This window comes from Saccopteryx leptura, chromosome X (assembly GCF_036850995.1).
Source record: "Saccopteryx leptura isolate mSacLep1 chromosome X, mSacLep1_pri_phased_curated, whole genome shotgun sequence".
NCBI classification, from domain to species: domain Eukaryota; kingdom Metazoa; phylum Chordata; class Mammalia; order Chiroptera; family Emballonuridae; genus Saccopteryx; species Saccopteryx leptura.
The window spans coordinates 86272269-86288459 of record NC_089516.1 but is presented as its reverse complement, the minus strand read 5'-3'; the positions used below and the strand labels follow the sequence as shown (position 1 = coordinate 86288459).

Below are 16191 nucleotides of genomic sequence, written 5' to 3'. Positions count from 1 at the left end.
TGCTATGCTGATACTCTACCACTGAGCAAACTTGCCATAGTGTTATTTTTATCTTTTTTTTTGCTCTATCTTTGTACCTCCCTCACCCACCCCTCATACCCCCTGACAGCTGTCAGCCTGCTCTCTATTACTTGACTGGTAATCAGTCATTTATTGGTAATGGACTTTGGTTTCCTTAGAAGTATACTTTATTGTAGAGAATTTTATGTTTCGGAGAATCTGCCTAAAATGTTCCACAACATGTTTACAATATTTCACCTAATTAGTAGTAGTGTCATTTAATAATTTTATAGTATCCTACATTTCTAAACATAAAACCTTTAGTTTTGCATTTTCATTTACTTTTATAGGTTATCTGTCAGCTTTGTAGTAAATAAAAATTTATTAATTTATTAAATTATTATTTTATAAAGAACTTATGGATGTATCTTTCAAGGTTGGACAATTGACTGAAATAAAGTTTTATGCATGTGTATGTATGTATATATGCATATGTATTTATTTTAATGGACATTTTAAATAAGCTATTTGCAAGATGTTACATTTATACACGTCCATATTTGTATATTTTGCTGTATATGTTCACATACTATACATGTTATATAATGTGTTATCCTAATGTAAAACATTAAATATTTCACTTATTATTTTTACTGATGATTCCATTTTTATTAAATTTATTGGTGATGTTGATTATTTTCTGAAAATATTTCAATTATGCATGTTGATCCCATGTTTTATAAAGTTCTGATGCTATTTAAATTACAGTTTTTAACTTGGGTGTTTTCTTTTTCTCTTTTTTTTTTTTTTTTTTTTTTTTTTTTTTTTTTTTTTTTGTATTTTTCTGAAGCTGGAAACGGGGAGAGATAGTCAGACAGACTCCCGCATGCGCCCGACTGGGATCCACCCGGCACGCCCACAAGGGGCGACGCTCTGCCCACCAGGGGGCGATGCTCTGCTCCTCCGGGGCGTCACTCTGCTGCGACCAGAGCCACTCTAGCGCCTGGGGCAGAGGCCAAGGAGCCATCCCCAGCGCCTGGGCCATCTTTGCTCCAATGGAGCCTCAGCTGCGGGAGGGGAAGAGAGAGACAGAGAGGAAGGAGGGGGGGGTTGGAGAAGCAAATGGGCGCTTCTCCTGTGTGCCCTGGCCGGGAATCGAACCTGGGTCCCCCGCACGCCAGGCCGACGCTCTACCGCTGAGCCAACCAGCCAGGGCAGGTGTTTTCTTTTTCAAACATAGTTGAATGTGTTCAAGTTTCATAGTGAGCTTCTAAGAAAAAATAGAATGTAACAAAAATAATGAAAGGTTTAAATTCTAAAATGTGTTAACGGTTGGTTCTGTGATGACCAGCTTATTGGGTGTGTCTGGCTTCTGCTGTTTTCTGAACAAGCTCGCACATCACCTGCAACTATGACCCACCAATGTTAGACAGTTTGCATTCCAGTAAATTTCTACATTCCCCTACAAAGTGGAAAACTAGACCTAAAGCAAGTTATTAGTCAAGAGGAAACTAGCATTAATACATTTATTGATTATACATTGATATGAAATTATATAGATATATATTAATAAGTATTTTTATATGCTATTTAGGTCAATTTTCAGTGAATTATTCTGTTTGGGAACGTTCAAAAAGGAATATCTAGAAATTGTATAACTTTGAGTTTGGCTCCAGTACTGACTATTATGTCTCCATTTATAATTGTTCTATTGAATAAAAATAGAAACAAGAGCATTACCCTATTTTGTTTTATGGACCTAATTTGAAGTACGCCGTGCTTGCATTTCCTTTTAGAGTTCAAGCTCAGCTCTGAAACCCTAGGCCCATCTCGGTATCACCCTTGTGCATCCACAGTTGGGACTATCCATTTGGGTTTTGAAAGCCGCCACTTTATGGACCCATATTAAAAGATATTCCAGGTGATATATATTAAGCCCAACAATCTCTAGTGTGGCATGCTTCCAAAGATTTTGCTCCCATTATTATTTTGAAAATCATCAGAGGTTTGTAATGCATGTGCTTATAACGTACTACAAAAGCAAATCTTTGATGCCCAAGTTGCTATTTTGTGATTAGGCTAAGCAAAAATGGAAGGAGGAGGAGGAGGCTGGATGTGCGGCCTGATCCAAAGTACTGGTTTTTTGCTTCATATCACAAAATATCATTTAAAATAAATTTGTTTATTTAACTTCTCACGCCATACTTGGGACTGTTGTGCTTGAATATATCCTTGTATTTCTTCTTCATTAATACAATTTATCTCTTTTTGCATTTTTTGCCAGAGGCATAAGTGAATGTTCTAACTGCATGAGTTCCTTTTGCGGTATTTGATTAGTGTGTTTAGTCCAAACGGCATCATTTAATTTGGGTTGTTAGCAATTAGTAGATTTTTTTTCCTGTTGTAAAAGTGATTGCTAATTTTTTAATATGAATAACTGAAATCTGGGGCATGAAAAGAAAATGAAGTGAATGCCATGAGGTTCTTTTATTTTAAAATAAGAAAGCATAGTACATTTACTCTCTTTCAGAAAACCACGTATGTGGGTCAATATTTGAAATTGCTTTTGTGTGTATAAATGAATAATAGCGTCTGGCCTTTATTACCAAAATATGCTGTTGTTAAACTGTTATTCATCTGCTGAGTTTTGTGTTTAAATATTAGGATCTGAAAGAAAAGGAGAATGATGAGCTCGATATTCAGTTGAGAGTATTCGATGAGAACAAAGAGGACGACCTAACCGAATTATCACATCGTCTCAATGACATTCGAGCTGAAATGGAATATCCTTTTGACAAACCAGAAAAATCACTTGGTGTCTGTTGTGAAAAAGGAATGCTGTGAAGCATTATTAGAATTCTTGTCGCAGGCCTGATTTAGATCGATTTATTTATATTAGAACCTCATTGTGATGCTGTCTTTGCAATGCATGTTGATGAGCTGTCAGACTGGGCTGATTGGTTTACACAGACTTTATTGAGACCCGCACAATGGCTTGCTGTATTATCGGTATATTCTTCTCAGTGGTCTTGAACAGAAATAGCCTAAGGAAATATACCGCAGGAATAAGGATTTGGGAGGAAAGTTCACTGAGTTCATATGCAATTATAGGTAATACACTTTTTCAGTTTATTAAATGGCACTTGGTGGAGAGATATAATTCAATTCGAATAAACTTTTTACTCGCAATCCAAGTATTTTTGATTCCTTAGCAAAGCAATGTTTAGATGTGATAGTATCTGCCTAGAACAAAGCTGTGTGATAGAAGCTTTCAAGTCAAATCCAACCGGCATTTTATCTTCCTATGGCAATGATGTAATACGAAGTGATTTTGTATCTCAAAGGTGGTCGCCACTATTGGCCATCTGTTTCATCCCCATTCAGTTTCATCCCCATTCAGTTTCTTACTGATGGATTCCAGGAAAACTGGGAAATACTTTACAACCAACATGACCTTTGAGCTGGGCTTTCTCTTTATGATGTCTCCTTCCCTCTTCCTCCTGCACCCTCAGAAAAGCTGGAAGCCCTGTTTCCTTTCCTGAACTCCTAGAGTACTTTGTGCCTGTCTGATTCTGTATATTTCTCTGCCCCTAAGGGATTGAGGGAAGAAATACTGTATTTTATCTTTCATTCTCCAGTGCTCCTCTCAGTGTTTCTCACATGTAAGTACTGCATAAATAGTTGTGCAAGAAATAGCAATTCCATCATAAGGAGTAATTTCTTATCCATCATCAGCAACTGTAGTCCACGTGGTTTCCAAAATATTAATTGCTTTTTGTATCAATTAGTAAATATCTTGTTTTCTTGCTTTATATAGATTTTTTGTACAATCACACCTCACCATAAAGCTTTTGGGTGATTATTCTGTAGCCACTTAAAGGACCCTATGCGACTTTAACACAACAATAGATTACATTTCTTCATGTAAAGTTTTAAATGCAGGTTCACGGAGTTGAAGGTTTAGAAACAATGAAATTTACACAGAAATACCTTAGATTTTTTTTCCTTGACTTACTTTTTCACTGATATGAATGAAGTATACCATCTTCTGTATAATATGTTGAAGGACACAGCTGCTGAAAATTACTTATTATCCATTCTGCAACATTTTTTGCTAATCAGAAATGATTATTATATCAGGTAAGAATCAGTTCTTAGAGTCCTATTTGTATAATTTGAAGTAGATGTTAAAGGAAGATTACCAATGCAGTGGGGCCCAGGCGGTATATGCATGTATGCATGCAGAAGGCATAAAGTTATAAGAGCTTGACAACTTAAGGTAACATTTTTTAAATGTTGTTAATTTATTTTCAACTGGGCCAGCAGATAGGACTTTCAATTGCAATGAACCCAACCAATTTTATTGACCCCGTGATGAATTATCTTTGCAAATAATGGTAACACAGTGTCCGTACTGCATTGAAGAGTCTATGATAGAACTTTTCAGTTCTTATATATTTTAGTAAGTAAGGTTTTGTTACTATTTCTATTTTATAGTATTGGTCTAGTAATAGATATGTTCTTTTTTTACACTTTAAAATTTTTATTTTTTATTAAGTGAGAGCAGGGGAGGCAGAGAGATAGACTCCTGTATACATCTCAACTGTGATCACCTGACAAGCCCCCTATGGGGTGATACTCTGCTCATCTGGGATGTTGCTCTGTTGCTAAACAATGGGGTTATTTTTAGTGCTGAAGATGGAGGCCACAGAGCCATTCTCCCTGGGAGCCAACTTTCTTGAGTCAATCAAGCCATGGCTGCAGGAGGGGAAGAGAGAGAGAGACAAAAAGAGAGAAGGGAGGTGGAAGAGTGGAGAAACAAAGAGTTGCTTCTCCTATGTGCCCTGACAGAGAATTGAACCCAGGATATCCACACGCTGGACCGATGGTCTACCACTGAGCCAACATGCCAGGACATAATAGATGTGTTCTTATCTAAAATCATAATGTTGGTAATTCAGTTTTATATTCAGTAATGTAATTCTTTAAAATAAAGGATTGTGAGAATAATTCATAAGGTTAGGAGTTTTAGAGCCTAGTAACTTGAAGTATAACTGAAGACAATAATGTTAGAGACAGGTGTTTGAGTGACTGAAATTACCCATCTTTTGGTGGCCACAATCTTATGTTTAGCTATCCAAGGGACTCTGAGTTGTTCTTCACAGTCTGCTATGTGAAACATTTTGGCAACCTAGGTTTTCTGATTTCTGAAAACTCGCTTTATTAACAGGAAATGGAAGGCTACCACAGAGTCAGGTACTATTGCGACATAAATTACCGCTCGAAAGCCTCATAAAAACCTATTAGAGTTCAGATCAGTACAATAATGGATGGACATCATGATATTACAGAGGCATAAAATTATGTTTAAAATATTAAATGTTATGCTTTTTTTTTTTTTTAAAAAAGATGGCAATACACTTGAAATGATTGTTTTCTAAAAGAAGCTATGATAATTAAAGGGATACTGTGGCCATGTGTACTCAGTTACTTTGGGAAATTGTGTGAAGCCATCCATTTCTCAGTAGCTTTGATTTAATGAGAACTTACTCTAATGTGACATCCTTTTCAATCTGAGAAAATCCCCGTGAGGTAGAAGTGTGACAAGCGCTTATATTTTACTGGGGGATAATGAAGCTTTCCTCAAAGAGAGCAGTTTTGTTTTCTTTGGTGACTCAAAAGAGTCATTGATGAGACTGATTGTAGTTCTTCAATATTATTTACCCGAAACCTGGTGATGACGTGGCAGAGCCTCAGAAGTATAATATACTGTATTACTACTAATTATTATATTTGAGACCAGACCTATGACAAAGGACATATAAGAACAGTTAGAATCTGTTTGGCTTCATTGGGCAACTTTTAGTAGGTTGGCTAGTTATCAGGACATAATTTTCGCGAAGTTTATGTCATAATTTGGGTATAGTAGTATTTTGCTCAGATTTTTTTCTATTGAATTTATTAGCCACTTATCAATACTCAATTTTCCCCAAATATTAATGTAAAAAGTGACTTAAAAATTTTTCGAAATATCACCCTGGCCAATAGCTCAGTTGATTAGAGCGTCAGCCAGAAGTGCAGAGTTTGCTGGTTCAATCCCTGGTTAGGGCATATACAAGAACGGATTGACATTCCTGTCTTTCTCTCTCCCTTCCTCTCTGGCTAAAGTCAATAAATAAAAATTAAATAAAAATTTTAAAGTCTGTAGGTGATCATTTTTAAGGCTAGGATTCCCTTGGTCGATTATAGAATTAGGGTATGTTTTCAAACATTGGATACTTGAAACAAATTGATGCTATAGCCATGCATATTAAGTGTATATGCATCGATAAAATGGACCTTTTAAAATGCATGAATAAGTAGATCTTTGGAACAGTTTGTGGCATAAGTGGCTCAGTCTAGTTTTGCTAACTGTTACAGCTAATCTTGAGTAAAAGTATTGGAGTAAATTCAAGATGTTGCTTGCCACTTAATGTCAAGATGTTCACTGCTTATTGAAATTGAGACCATGTAGAGGCCCAGAACAATTTCTGTAATTCTGGCTGCAGGACTAATAGGTCATTTGTCTTCATTAACTAAATGTTCACAGTTGATTACATCACAATGGGTTTTGCACTATAACGTCAGACCATCTTAAAACTTAGGCGTATTTCTTCTAAGGTAATGTAATGACTGGAAAGATTTATTTTTTAAAAAGTGCTTGAAAAACATTTTGTTTTTTTATCACGGTGAATCACCTTTTAAGAAAATTGATTTGTATGGATAGAAAAGGTATTCAAGAAAACTTTCTCTCTCTTTTCAGGCCACAGTACTACAAAATAATTGAGGAGTGTGTTTCCCAGATTGTCCTACACTGCAGTGGTATGGACCCTGATTTCAAGTATAGACAAAGAATAGACATTGATTTAACACACCTGATAGGTATGTAATATAATCCTCAATGTCCTTTGATTGTGTTTTACACTGTTCTGTGTAATAGACACTTTATAAAGCTAGCCCTCTCACTGAATTTCCTCTATAAATAAGTGATAAATCATTATAACTGATTGATCATCCATGAGGACTCAATCACCATCATTGTTAATTAGGATGATCATGAGAATTCTGACTGTATGATTGAAAATACTAACCTAGTTGATAGGTTTCGGCACTCTTGAACTCAGGTTAAAATTAATACCTCCTCCACACAAAAAAACATTCTATTATTATAGATGAATACCTTGCTGTTTAGAAACATGAATTTGACATCCTTTGGGCCTGGCCTGTGGTGGCGCAGTGGATGAAGTGTCGACCTGGAATGCTGAGGTTGCCGGTTTGAAACCCAGGGTTTGCCCAGGCAAGGCACATATAGGCATTGATGCTTCCTGCTCATCCCCCCCCCCTCTTTCTCCCTTTTTTCTCTCTAAAAATTAATAAATAAAATTTAAAAAATAATCTCTTAAAAAAAGAAACCCTTTGATTCTGTTTCTACTGGTATTTTATTCGCTTTATAGGAATCATCTGTGCAGTAGGGGGTCTAATTAGTACTATAGCTATTTTATTCATGTTCAAGTTTGAGAAAAGGAATTCAGGGTTACTGCAGTGACTTAAGACTTCTTAAGTCTATCACAGTAGATCAGTTTCTATTTTGTAGACCTCAGAGCAAGAAAAGAATTTGGGAAGATCCTGTTCATCTCTTTGGCTTGCTGAGGAAATACTGCTATATCATCCTCTACTGTTAATCAGCAGCACTTTCTGGGGCAAGGTCTGGATGATGTGAGACTTACCTTGTGAAATGTGCTGTGCCCTCTGACCTTATCGTGAAGCAGTTTTATTTTTGCCTAATCAAAATCACTGTTGCTACGATTTAAGCATGAATTCATTTGGCTTGTCTTTAAAAGAAAAAGACAGCTGTTGAATGCCGAGCAGATGTTATTCTTCACTCCAGAGCCGACAGCAGACTTTTAGTAATATTCAAAGATGGATTCCTTATTATTATTTATCTCATGTTATTGTTTTTTAATTTTAAAACTCCTGCTCCCTCTTTCTGGGCAATCTAGAGACTTATGTGGCATAATAAACCACCAACCTCCCTTTTCAGCTCAATACTATTACTATTTCTTCTTTCTTCTTTCTTCCTCTCCCCCTCCTCCCCCTCCTGCCCTTCTTCCTTCCTCCTCCTTCTCTCTTTCTTTCTCTCTGTCTCTATATGAAGATTTTTTATAGAACATTTTTATTATGAGCATTTTTTATGCTAACTTTAAAATAGAAGTTTGATAATTTTTCCATGTTAACCTTTAAAACGTGACTTTAAATGTCTATATAACATTCCATTTTATGGAAAAAGACCATAATCATTCTGATTAGTTCTTTCTTATGGTACATCTAGATTTTGGGGCGGGTTCACAATTATAAATGAATCTCATATGAACATTCTTTGCATGAATGTTTGGCTCTTTCTCATAATTGCCTTTGGATTGATTACTGTAAGTGAGAGCATGAGTTTTGAAGGCAACTGCTTTTCCGAAAGTGTGCACCGGTGGTTTCCTGTGCTGAGCCATTAATGTGAAGGCTGGTCTCGCTGCAAGTATTTCATTGAGCTTGATAAACTCAATAATTTATTTCATATTTTGTTGAGAGAGTTATAGGGACTATTTCCAAGTATTTGTATTGGCTTCTAATCTATTATAGACTACGTTTGGCACATACACTCTATTGTTGATTTTGGCTAGCTCACTCAGTGTGCACAGACATTTGTTTTGTGTAGTGTGTGCCAGGTATTTATAATTGTATATTGGATTGGGGTGAGCTGAAGGGTCATATGAGAGAGGACAGTCAGAGTCACAGGCCCCTTAGTCCCCGAACAAATCACTTCACACCTCTAGGCTTCATTTCCTCAACCTCTCAATTCAGATGAGTCAAATATATGTGTGGTTCTTAATATTGTATGGTCAGAGGCCTTTCCCAGTAGCTGATGAATGCTGTGGACCTTTCATTAGAATGTGCACATGCAGACACACATGCATGCAACACTCATGCACACACACATGCATGAATTCACAAAGATTTGCAGGTGCTTTAAGAACTTCTAGAAAATCTATGGAGTTCTATTTTAAGATCCCTTGGACTTGAGGAGCATAGAGCCTCTTCTCATTTCACAATTTTGTGAATCTCGTATTTTTTATAAATCAGATCCTATTCCTGTTTAATTTCTGACACCTTCTAATTGAATTTAAGTCAAGATTATTACCAATCATTGCCAGCCCAGCGTAGATCGGGCCCCTCTTTGACCTCAACATTTACCAATTTCCTCTTTAGTTGCTTTGCTCCAGCTACACAAGTTTTTTAAGAAAAAGCTTTATTGAAATGAATTGGACATGAGAAAATCTACACATCTTTAAAGTATACCATTTGATAAAGTATTAATATTTATATACACTCAACACCATCATCAAAGTCAAGATAATAAACATCTCTGTCACCCCCAAAAGTTCTTGAATTCTTTGTATTCTCTCCTTCCCGTGGCTCCTCACCTCTCCCCACCCTGAGACAATCCCTGATTTGCTTCCTCTTTATTATAAATTAGTTTCATTTTCTAAAATTTTATATTACTAGAAATGTACATGTACTATCTTTATGCCTGGCCTCTTCATTTCATTGGAGTCATTGTATTATATGTATCAATAGTTCATTACTTTATATAACTGAGTAGTATTCCAGCATATGGATATGGTGCGATTTGTTTATACATTTACTTGTTGATAGACATTTGGGTTCTTTCTAGTTTTAGGGTATTATAAATAAAGCCACTATAACATTCATACAAACTCTGGGTATAGCCATATGTTTTTATTTCTTGGGGATAAATAAATAGGTGTGGAATGGCTAGGTGAAGAGGAGACTCTGTGTATAATAATGAGAATAATGTTCAACAGAAGTTCTTTAGTTAGTTATATTCTGGAGTATTTGACTCATTGTGAAAAGTTTAATGTTTATGTCCTCATTTGCATACTATATTGTGCCCCCATTAGAGTTATTTGAGTGAAGACTTTCATTAGGAAACCTGAATTAATGAATGTTATTGTATCTCTCCCTCTATCCCTATTTTAAGGGTCATTTGGAGTCTTAATCATCTCAAGCATAGATTCTTGGGCACCTTTCACCCATCAAACTACAAAACAGTTTTTAAAGAATTCGATCATTATAAAAGTTGCAAAAATAATTGAGCACCTTTAAAACACTGATGATTTAGTTAAATATATGTTTGGCTGCTTGGCTTTGTGCCTCAGCATTACTCTCATTGAATTCAGTTAGTGTGCAAAAGAAAGACAATTTGTGGTGGGTGATGTTTTATGTGTAGTCTAGGTCAATTTCCCTTCGATGGCAATTGACATACAGATGATGTTCTACATAGTGGAACTATTATTGGCAGCCATATTTTGCCTAGACAGCCAATGCCATAATTTCTAATCGTTTCTTTTTCTTTTTTGGCCAATCTTAATAGATTCTTGTGTAAATAAGGCAAAAGTTGAAGAAAGTGAACAAAAAGCCATGGAATTTTCAAAGAAGGTAAGGCTTATAAAATATTAGCCATCATTATTAAATTAATTTAATCAGATTGTCTGTGCCACCATGTTTCTTTATGTGCAGCCCTACAAATGTTTTTCATTTGTGTGGTGCTTTGTGTTTCTGGATTCATGTGTAACCACAGGAGATTGATTTCTTTCCTGATAATATAAGGTTGCTGTTCCATCCTCATCACCTTTAATCCATTATGGGGGGGGGGATAAAACCACTAGTCATAGTCTACTATCGTGATAAATGAAATAAAATTAGGTTGCTGGAAGGATATAGTTAGAAGCAATCAACCAAAATATCTTCCTCCAATGCCTTCCTGCATTTATCGCTTATAATAGGTATCTCCTTGGAGAATTGTGAGATGTTTAGCCAGTCTTTTCTCTTATTCTCTAAAGTCAGTGCTATACATGGCAACGGAATTGTGCAATTCTTTTTCTCTCTCCGTGTGTCTCTCTCTCTACTTAGACTTACTTTGCATTTTATAATTATTGTTTTTTATTTTATTTTATTTTTGTTAAGTGAGAGGCAGGGAGATGGAGAGACAGAATCCTGTATGCACCCCAGCTAGATCCACCTAGCAAGCCCACTACCTGGTGGTGCTCTGCCCATCTGGGGCCGTTGCTCCATTGCTTGGCGACCGAACTATTTTAGCATCTTAGGTGAGGCCATGGAGCCATTCTCAGTGCCCAGGGCCAACTTGCTCAAACCAATAAAGCCATGGCTGCGGAAGGAGGACAGAGGAGAATGGAAGGGAAGGAATGGAGACACAGATGGTTGCTTCTCCTGTTGCCCTGGCTGGGAATTGAACCCAGGACATCTATATGCGGGGCGATGCTCTACCATTGAGCCAACTGGTCAGGGTCATCAATTATCATTTTTTAAATGCTGCTGCTGCTTCACGTAGGCTTGGTGGAATTTGAGGTTCCCTTTATGTGAATGACAGCTTTATGGATATCTTGATTCATTTCAATCTGAAAGCGTCTTTTCCTTGTTTCACAACAGCATAGTTACGGTTTTATTAGCCTCTACCCAAAGTTGCATTTTTGTGTGTTGTTGTTCTAGCCCCTGTAAAGGGTTAGTGTGGCATTGCTCTGCTGTTGGTGGCAGGGAGAAAGATGGAGGCACAAGTCTAAGAGCTCTCCAGTTTTTAATCCCTGACAACAAGATAAAATGCTTACATATTGCTGTCTCTTCAAAGTTATGACTTACCTTTGAGATTAGATAATCACTTTTGCTCTCACTCTAGAAATTATGGAGTATTACTGAAGTTACTTCAGGGCATCTGAAGAAATGTCTTTGCTCTTTCAGTCACTAGAATAGATTTTTAAGAGCTTAAGCATAAAATGTTTGTGTGAAGCTGTCATTTTTATTGGTGAAGGAAAATGTACGCTTTTGATTAATAGACCTTTATATTTCTAATGTTCTTGTTTTAAGGAGCACATTTAAAATTCCCTTCGAAAAATCTTAGAATCGCCTTAATTTTTCACCAGCACTGTAATTAGACGCCATAAGACTGGAGCCGATTGTGATGATCTAGCAGGTGAAATTTTTTGTAAGCATATGTATGTTATGGGAAAAGGAGTCCTAAAATAATAGAAAAGAAGAGACATTTCAGTGTGTGATGCTTTATTCTCATCACTAATTTTAGAATGAAAACATGTGTGGTCTCCCAGTGGTTGTCTGCATGGCTTCTCTTGTTCTAGGTGATTTTCAGAGGCAGTATAAAGCAGTTTAAAAAAAATGAGGGGAGAGCTAGAATGAGAATCAGTAAGCATCTGATTTCAGCTTTGTCACTAATTAGTTCTGACTTGAAGTAAGCCACTTATTCTCCTTGGATCATAGTGTCTTTGTCATTAAAAGGAGCGGATAAGTTCAGTAGATTTGTAAGTAAGGAGTCTTCCTGCTCGCATATCTCGGGCTTTCCTGATTCCTTCTTCGGGCTGACTGATTGACATCACTTCAAGCAGAAACACTGTGCGCCTCTTTTCCAAAGTATTACCAAACGGGTCACTTGCAATGGAAAACTGTTCAGTGTGCTTGTGTGGACACCGTGCTTGGGAAGCACACAGGAGAAGCTAACTTTGGGAGGGAGGATGGGAGTAGAGAATCAGATGAATTTTGACAGGGAACGCAGTGAAGTGGAGAAAGCTTCATCATCTCAGTGAGCTAGGGGAAAATGTCAGTTGCTGGCTGACCTTGTCCCCTAGCTAATTTAAAGACATTAGAGAGGATTTGGACCATCCTCCATGGAACATTTTTCTAGGACTCAAGTAGACTTGAATAAAAGAATTAACTGAGTAGTATTTCAGGTTTGACCCAAACCCTGATGATCCAATATAGTCACCCACTCTTTCTTCTGACCTGGACGGAGTGGCATTCTGTCATTTCCAAAGGTCAATGTACTGTGAAGATGAGCATTTATTGGTCATGAGCATACTTTTGTTATTGTTTTACAATCTCTAAAGACAAATGTATACAGTAAGACATTGTTCTTTACGACAGAAATAACGTCATTGGAATACTGTCTAGACCAGGGGTCCCCAAACTTTTTACATAGGGGGCCAGTTCACTGTCCCTCAGACCGTTGGAGGGCTGGACTATAAAAAAAACAACAACTATGAACAATACCCTATGCACACTGCACATATCTTATTTTAAAGTAAAAAAAACAAAACAAAACGGGAACAAATACAATATTTAAAATAAAGTAAATTTAAATTAACAAACTGACCAGTATTTCAATGGGAACTATGGGCCTGCTTTTGGCTAATGAGATGGTCAATGTCCAGTTCCATATTTGTCACTGCTAGCCATCACAAGTGATATGACGCGCTTCCGGATCTGTGACAACTGTGTCCCACGTCACTGGAAATAGTACTGTATGTGAGCGATGCCACCACATACAGTGCTCCTCTCACTGACCACCAATGAAAGAGGTGCCCCTTCTGGAAGTGCAGCAGGGGCCAGATAAATGGCCTCAGGGGGCCACATGCGGCCTGTGGGCCGTAGTTTGGGGACCCCTGGTCTAGACTTCTACAGTGATGTGAAGGGATACTGACAGTAACAGCACATGTTCTGTAGCTGGACAGGAGCAGTGTTCGCTCTCAGTGTGCTGCATGTTTGGGCCTGTGAGTCAGGATGCAGAAAATGAGTATTTGCCATTCACATGGTCTCTTTGAGCACAGTGTTTTTTTAACCTTTTTACATTTGAGGACTGGTGACAACAGGAGAATTATTTCAGAGATTGCTAATGCAAAAATCACCTTGAGCATAAGCGAATTTGACTACGATCCTGGCTCTATAATAATCTCCAATACATCAAGGGTGGTCAACTCTTTCACGGACCGGCACAAAATTTCTGGTGGACCGGTCTACGGACCAGTGGTTGCAAAGCACTGGCTTAGTACACTGTAATTTAACCTCTTATTTTCCCTCCTGTGATGTTTTAGACACGTGCTCTGGTTAACCACATGGAGGAGAATGCCATCGTGATGTACATCACTCTCTGCTGTCAAATTTCGTGGGTCACTACTTCTCAGATGCTAGACAATTAAGATTATAATATAAATACCCTAATTTGTATCAATGTACAACCTCTGGAGCCTTCTAAGAAGCACAGTCTCTTTACAAGATTAAATATAGTTGAAGAGTTGAACTGCTCAATGGCTAGTTTTTTTGTTTTGTTTTGTTTTTGTATTTTTCCGAAGCTGGAAACGGGGAGAGACAGTCAGACAGACTCCTGCATGCGCCCGACTGGGCTCCACCCGGCATGCCCAGCAGGGGGCGACGCTCTGCCCACCAGGGGGCGATGCTCTGCCCCTCCGGGGTGTCACTCTGGTGCGACCAGAGCCACTCTAGCGCCTGGGGCAGAGGCCAAGGAGCCATCCCCAGCACCCAGGCCATCTTTGCTCCAATGGAGCCTCGCTGAGGGAGGGGAAGAGAGAGACAGAGAGGAAGGAGAGGGGGAGGTGTGGAGAAGCAGATGGGTGCTTCTCCTGTGTGCCCTGGTCGGGAATCGAACCCGGGACCCTTTGCACGCCAGGCTGACGCTCTCAATGGCTAGTTTTTAGGTTTCATTTTCGAACTGAATAAATTTGAAAATATGGGATGAAACATTCAAAAGCATGAATGTTTCAAAACCAAACTTTCACTCACAGAAACAAAAGATCCATTATTTATGAAAAGAGACTTCTCCCTTTTCCCTTTTAGAACTTTGTTCTGTATTTTTTTCAGGAGTGGAAATGAGGTTTGTTTACCCTCGGTTGAGGGCGTGTTTCTCCCTTCTGTCCCTACAGCAACCCAGGGTTGCTTAATTGTCATGGAAATAAACTCTGATTTTCTGAGTGCCCTGGGGATTTGGCAAAGCACAGACACTCCACTTATTTAATACCTGCTGTTATTGAAAGCGTCCTCAAAACTGTATTATTAAGGGTGCCTTTATGGTGGTGATCATTGCAGTTTGATGAAGAATTCACAGCTCGACAGGAAGCTCAGGCCGAACTTCAGAAAAGAGAAGAGAAAATCAAAGAGCTCGAAACCGAAATCCAGCAACTGCGAACCCAGGTAACGAAACAAGATATAGACTTTGTGTCATGTCACACCAAGTTCGATGGGAGAAAATTATCTTGTTAGGTGGAAGGAAAATATGACCAGAAGCAGGCCTTTGGCAGTTTCACATTTTCATTGAAATAACTACAGATTTGATTTTCCATGACAATAAATCATTATAATGTTTGGATAAAAGTAAGGCATTAGTTGCTTAAAGTACCCTGAACATTCTGAATGGAATATATTATATGAGCAAAACTGTTTCTGAGATGAAATTTTCATGGTGATTTGAAACATTAGATGCGTACTATTTTTTAAAAAGTAATGCTGAAGGGCTCCTTAATTTTAATTATCCTCAAAGCTTTTTTTGAGATCTCTTTAAATCTTACCTACCATAATTTCAAAACCTAAAAACTTCACATTTACACCTACGTTCCCTATGATGAAAAGAGCCCATATCTCCTTCAAATCATAATTACGGTGTCTAAATTTAAGGACTGATTAGGTCCCCTCAACACATTTTATTTTGTAAAGGAATATTATGAAACTTAAGATAACTCCTTAACATAGTGGATGCTTAGATGTTGGTTGATTGATTTTGTCTGTTTCCATCAGTCTCCTGAAAAATGATGTCAGTCTCTGAAGAACTCCAAATGACTCAAGGCGGTGGCCTCTTTCTACCCTTATTCTGCTTCCCTTATCTTTATGTGATCATTTCTTTTTACTAAATCTTTCTCTTTCTTGCTATCATCTGACTTCTCTTTTTACATCCCTGAGAACTCAGTTTCTCTTTGTTCCGGACCCCGAAATGGTGATATTTCCCAGTGTTCTGTCCTCTGCTCTTCCTTTCCGTGTTTGTCCTTGTACTAATACCCAGTTCAACTAATTCACATATCCCCTTTTAGTAGGTGCCCAGTCGCCTGAGTTTGTCTTACCGTATTTCCCCATGTATAACACGCACCTTAACTTTGGGGCCTGAAATTTGAAAAAAAAATGTATTACATAAATATGTATTACTTACATTAAAAAAACGAGTTATTGAGCTCAAGTTTTATTCATCATAAAATTCATGCAACTCATCACGTG

At 37.7% G+C, this 16191-nt stretch overlaps 1 protein-coding gene across 1 annotated transcript in view; it reads left to right on the top strand.

Moving 5' to 3' along the window:
- DIAPH2 (diaphanous related formin 2) overlaps positions 1-16191 on the top strand; it is a 983541-nt gene that overhangs the window by 268783 nt on the left and 698567 nt on the right. Inside the window, exons 12-16 of the mRNA XM_066356043.1 lie at positions 2665-2783; positions 4024-4140; positions 6803-6921; positions 10484-10548; positions 15016-15120. Of these exons, the coding sequence (XP_066212140.1) occupies positions 2665-2783; positions 4024-4140; positions 6803-6921; positions 10484-10548; positions 15016-15120 (525 nt within the window). The remainder of the gene's footprint in view (positions 1-2664; positions 2784-4023; positions 4141-6802; positions 6922-10483; positions 10549-15015; positions 15121-16191) is intronic.